The 5,901-nt window shown below is 53.0% G+C and overlaps 1 protein-coding gene across 1 annotated transcript; it reads right to left on the bottom strand.

Annotated features, from left to right (window-relative positions):
* Positions 1-245: 245 nt before the first annotated feature.
* LOC137397092 (uncharacterized) lies at positions 246-4,458 on the bottom strand. The gene is made up of 6 exons (XM_068083378.1): positions 4,330-4,458; positions 3,789-3,957; positions 3,454-3,621; positions 3,119-3,334; positions 2,533-2,688; positions 246-691 (listed from the first exon to the last, which is right to left on the bottom strand). Exons 1-6 carry the CDS (start codon positions 4,456-4,458, stop codon positions 246-248), a joined length of 1,284 nt encoding a protein of 427 aa, XP_067939479.1.
* Positions 4,459-5,901: the final 1,443 nt, after the last annotated feature.

Genomic DNA, 5,901 nt, shown 5'->3' with positions numbered 1-5,901 from the left:
CATGCCCCACATCATCACAAGTTCCATGCCCCACAGCATCACAGGCTCTATGCCCCACAGCATCACAGGCTCTATCCCCCACAGCATCTCAGGCTCTATCACCAACATCATCACAGGCTCTATCCCCCACAGCATCACAGGCTCTATCCCCCACAGCATGACAGGCTCTATCCCCACAGCATCACAGGCTCCATGCACCACAGCATCACAGGCTCCATGCCCCACAGCATCATATGCTCCATGCCCTACAGCATCACAAGCTCCATGCCCCACTGCATCACAGGCTCCATGCACCACAACATCACAGGCTCCATGCCCCACAGCATCACAGGTTCCATGCCCCACAGCATCATATGCTCCATGCCCCACATCATCACAAGTTCCATGCCCCACAGCATCACAGGCTCTATGCCCCACAGCATCACAGGCTCTATCCCCCACAGCATCTCAGGCTCTATCACCAACATCATCACAGGCTCTATCCCCCACAGCATCACAGGCTCTATCCCCCACAGCATGACAGGCTCTATCCCCACAGCATCACAGGCTCCATGCACCACAGCATCACAGGCTCCATGCCCCGCAGCATCATAAGCTCCATGCCCCACTGCATCACAGGCTCCATGCACCACAGCATCATAGGCTCCATGCCCCATAGCATCACAGGCTCCATGCCCCACAGCATCATAGGCTCCATGCACAACAGCATCACAGGCTCAATGCCCCACAGCATCACAGGTTCCATGCCCAGCAGCATCACAGGTTCCATGCCCCACAGCATCACAGGCTCCATGCATCATAGCATCACAGGCTCCATGCCCCACAGCATCACAGGTTCCATGCCCCACAGCATCACAGGCTCCATGCCCCATAGCATCACAGGCTCCATGCCCCACAGCATCACAGGATCTATACCCCATAGCATCACAGGCTCCATGCCCCGCAGCATCACAGGCTCCATGCACCACAGCATCACAGGCTCCATGCCCCACAGCATCACAGGTTCCATGCCCCACAGCATCACAGGTTCCATGCCCCACAGCATCACAGGCTCCTTTGCCCCATAGCATCACAGGCTCCATGCCCCACAGCATCACAGGCTCCATGCCCCACAGCATCACAGGCTCCATGCCCCATAGCATCACAGGCTCCATGCCCCACAGCATCATAGGCTCCATGCACCACAGCATCGCAGGCTCCATGCCCCACAGCATCACAGGTTCTATGCACCACAGCATCACAGGCTCTATCCCCCACAGCATCTCAGGCTCTATCACCCACATCATCACAGGCTCTATCCCCCACAGCATCACAGGCTCTATCCCCCACGGCATCACAGGCTCTATCCCCACAGCATCACAGGCTCTATGCACCACAGCATCACAGGCTCCATGCCCCACAGCATCATAAGCTCCATGCCCCACTTCATCACAGGCTCCATGCACCACAGCATCACAGGCTCCATGCCCCACAGCATCACAGGTTCCATGCCCCACAGCATCACAGGCTCCATGCCCCACAGCATCACAGGCTCCATGCCCCACAGCATCACAGGCTCCATGCCCCATAGCATCACAGGCTCCATGCCCCACAGCATCATAAGCTCCATGCCCCACTGCATCACAGGCTCCATGCACCACAGCATCACAGGCTCCATGCCCCACAGCATCACAGGTTCCATGCCCCACAGCATCACAGGCTCCATGCCCCACAGCATCACAGGCTCCTTGCCCCACAGCATCACAGGCTCCATGCCCCATAGCATCACAGGCTCCATGCCCCACAGCATCATAAGCTCCATGCACCACAGCATCACAGGCTCCATGCCCCACTGCATCATAAGCTCCATGCCCCACTGCATCACAGGCTCCATGCACCACAGCATCACAGGCTCTATGCCCCACAGCATCGCCGGCTCTGTCCCCCACAGCATCACAGGCTCTATGCTCCACAGCATCACAGGCTCTATGCCCCACAGCATCACAGGCACGATCCCCACAGCATCACAGGCTCTATCCCTCACAGCATCACAGGCTCTATCCCCCACAGCATCACAGGCTCCATGCCCCACAGCATCACAGGTTCAATGCCCCACAGCATCACAGGCTCTATGCCCCACAGCATCACAGGCTCTATGCCCCACAGCATCACTGGCTCTATCCCCCACAGCATCACAGGCTCTATGCTCCACAGCATCACAGGCTCTATGCCCCACAGCATCACAGGCACCATCCCCACAGCATCACAGGCTCTATCCCTCACAGCATCACAGGCTCTATCCCTCACAGCATCACAGGCTCCATGCCCCACAGCATCACAGGCTCCATGCCCCACATCATCACAGGTTCCATGCCCCGCAGCATCACAGGCTCTATGCCCCACAGCATCACAGGCTCTATGCCCAACAGCATCACAGGCTCTATCCCCCACAGCATCTCAGGCTCTATCACCCACATCATCACAGGCTCTATCCCTCACAGCATCACAGGCTCTTTCCCCACAGCATCACAGGCTCTATCCCCACAGCATCACAGCCTCCATGCACCACAGCATCACAGGCTCCATGCCCCACAGCATCATATGCTCCATGCCCCACAGCATCATAAGCTCCATGCCCCACTGCATCACAGGCTCCATGCACCACAGCATCACAGGCTCCATGCCCCACAGCATCACAGGTTCCATGCCCTACAGCATCACAGGCTCCATGCCCCACAGCATCACAGGCTCCATGCCCCATAGCATCACAGGCTCCATGCCCCACAGCATCACAGGCTCCATGCACCACAGCATCACAGGCTCCATGCACCACAGCATCATAGGCTCCATGCCCCACAGCATCACAGGTTCCATGCCCCTCAGCATCACAGGCTCTATGCCCCACAGCATCACAGGCTCTATGCCCCACAGCATCACAGGCTCTGTCCCCCACAGCATCACAGGCTCTATGCTCCACAGCATCACAGGCTCTATGCTTCACAGCATCACAGGCACTATCCCCACAGCATCACAGGCTCTATCCCTCACAGCATCACAGGCTCTATCCCCCACAGCATCACAGGCTCCATGCCCCACAGCATCACAGGCTCCATGCCCCACATCATCACAGGCTCCATGCCCCACAGCATCACAGGCTCTATGCCCCACAACATCACAGGCTCTATGCCCCACAGCATCACAGGCTCTATCCCCCACAGCATCTCAGGCTCTATCTCCCACATCATCACAGGCTCTATCCCCCACTGCATCACAGGCTCTATCCCCACAGCATCACAGGGTCCATGCACCACAGCATCACAGGCTCCATGCCCCACAGCATCATATGCTCCATGCCCTACAGCATCACAAGCTCCATGCCCCACTGCATCACAGGCTCCATGCACCACAGCATCACAGGCTCCATGCCCCACGGCATCACAGGTTCCATGCCCCACAGCATCATATGCTCCATGCCCCACATCATCACAGGTTCCATGCCCCACAGCATCACAGGCTCTATGCCCCACAGCATCACAGGCTCTATCCCCCACAGCATCTCAGGCTCTATCACCCACATCATCACAGGCTCTATCCCATACAGCATCACAGGCTCTGTCCCCCACAGCATGACAGGCTCTATCCCTACAGCATCACAGGCTCCATGCACCACAGCATCACAGGCTCCATGCCCCACAGCATCATAAGCTCCATGCCCCACTGCATCACAGGCTCCATGCACCACAGCATCATAGGCTCCATGCCCCACAGCATCACAGGTTCCATGCCCCACAGCATCACAGGCTCCATGCCCCACAGCATCACAGGCTCCATGCCCCACAGCATCACAGGCTCCATGCCCCATAGCATCACAGGCTCCTTGCCCCACAGCATCATTAGCTCCATGCCCCACTGCATCACAGGCTCCATGCCCCACAGCATCACAGGTTCCATGCCCCACAGCTTCACAGGCTCTATGCTCTATAGCATCACAGGCTCCATGCCTCATAGCATCACAGGTTCCATGCCCCACAGCATCACAGGTTCCATGCACCATAGCATCACAGGCTCCATGCCTCATAGCATCGCAGGCTCCATGCCTCATAGCATCACAGGCTCCATGCCCCACAGCATCACAGGCTCAATGCCCCATAGCATCACAGGCTCCATGCCCCACAGCATCATAGGCTCCATGCACCACAGCATCACAGGCTCAATGCCCCACAGCATCACAGGTTCCATGCCCCACAGCATCACAGGTTCCATGCCCCACAGCATCACAGGCTCCATGCATCATAGCATCACAGGCTCCATGCCCCACAGCATCACAGGTTCCATGCCCCACAGCATCACAGGCTCCATGCCCCATAGCATCACAGGCTCCATGCCCCACAGCATCACAGGATCTATACCCCATAGCATCACAGGCTCCATGCCCCGCAGCATCACAGGCTCCATGCACCTCAGCATCACAGGCTCCATGCCCCACAGCATCACAGGTTCCATGCCCCACAGCATCACAGGTTCCATGCCCCACGGCATCACAGGCTCCATGCCCCATAGCATCACAGGCTCCATGCCCCACAGCATCACAGGCTCCATGCCCCACAGCATCACAGGCTCCATGCCCCATAGCATCACAGGCTCCATGCCCCACAGCATCATAGGCTCCATGCACCACAGCATCACAGGCTCCATGCCCCACAGCATCACAGGCTCCATGCACCACAGCATCACAGGCTCCATGCCCCACAGCATCACAGGCTCCATGCACCACAGCATCACAGGCTCCATGCATCACAGCATCACAGGCTATATGCCCCACAGCATGAAAGGATGGTACAAGCGCTTTGTAATTTCAATTTAAAAATGAACTTGTACAAAGTGTTTGTAGATGGCATGAAAAGGTATCGATATTTTTATATCGTTTCTAGTTGTTTTTGATGGTTGAGGTGATCTTACTGCCTGGATGTTTCAAGATTAAACTTGATAAAGCTCGAGAGTAATTAAAACACATCCAACAAAAGTGTGAATATGAGGGATATAATTGTAAAGGTGCTGACTGTGTAAAAAAGCGTAGCTCTTCAACACGAATGCATAAGCCATTACCCACTATCACAGCGATGACTACTAGTGATGTCATTATACACGTATTTATCCTTTGGGAGTTATAACCACAATCAACTTTATCAATTGTAGTTTTGAAACATTCTGGCAGTCAGATTACCAAAAACATCAAAAACAATCATGAATGATGTAATATACTAATAATGTTAGTATAGAATCTACAAAGATTGTGTAAGTAATCTTTAATGTCGATGTAGTCACGAACAAGTTTACACAATCCCTTTCACTTTACAGACTTTAAAGACTCTTTACTTTACAGCTCCCAACTCTAAAGTCAGTAAATATTCCAAAGCACAATTTTGAACAAGTTTGGAAAATTAGTCCAAATATTAAATAATAACTTAATGAAACCTCTCTCTTTCGTATTTAATATTTTATTGCACTTGAACATCACCTAATATAAATATTTATAGTGTTATATACTTCTTATTGTCAATAACATTCAAATACATGTATCTAATTCAGAGCATCGTACGATTCAAAAGGTTGTATGGCTTTATGAAGTATTTTAAGTTTTCCGTGTGGCTCCGGATAAAACTTAAATTACCAAATACGCCCTATTTAGACCATTAAGCCATTAAGTATTATTACTTATACAAATATCTGGAGGTTGTAAACAAGATCTGCCCGGTTGGTAGTGTTTTCTTAGCAAAAACAAAATGCAAATTCAAAAACACTTTCAGATTGTTCTTCAACCCTTTTAGTGTCGTAGACACATTTGTGACACATTATGAGTAGTCTATGGTTGACTGTCGTAGAAGAATTTTTCCGAATTTCCAAGCAATTATGTAGTAACTT

Source organism: Watersipora subatra, chromosome 5 (genome assembly GCF_963576615.1).
Source record: "Watersipora subatra chromosome 5, tzWatSuba1.1, whole genome shotgun sequence".
Lineage (NCBI taxonomy): Eukaryota > Metazoa > Bryozoa > Gymnolaemata > Cheilostomatida > Watersiporidae > Watersipora > Watersipora subatra.
Note: the sequence above shows the minus strand (reverse complement) of the source record. Positions and strands in the feature narration are given on the sequence as shown.

Coding starts and splice junctions, on each gene's coding strand:
- LOC137397092 (XM_068083378.1), bottom strand. CDS start 4,458: ATGGAGCCTGTGATGCTGAGGTGCATGGAGCCTGTGATGCTGCGGGGC. Junction 3,622..3,788: donor GGAGCCTGTGATGCTGTGGG/GCATGGAGCCTG, acceptor GTGATGCTGTAG/GGATAGAGCCTGTCATGCTG. Junction 692..2,532: donor TGCTGTGGTGCATGGAGGCT/GTGATGCTGTGG, acceptor TTGTGCATGGAG/CCTATGATGCTGTGGGGCAT.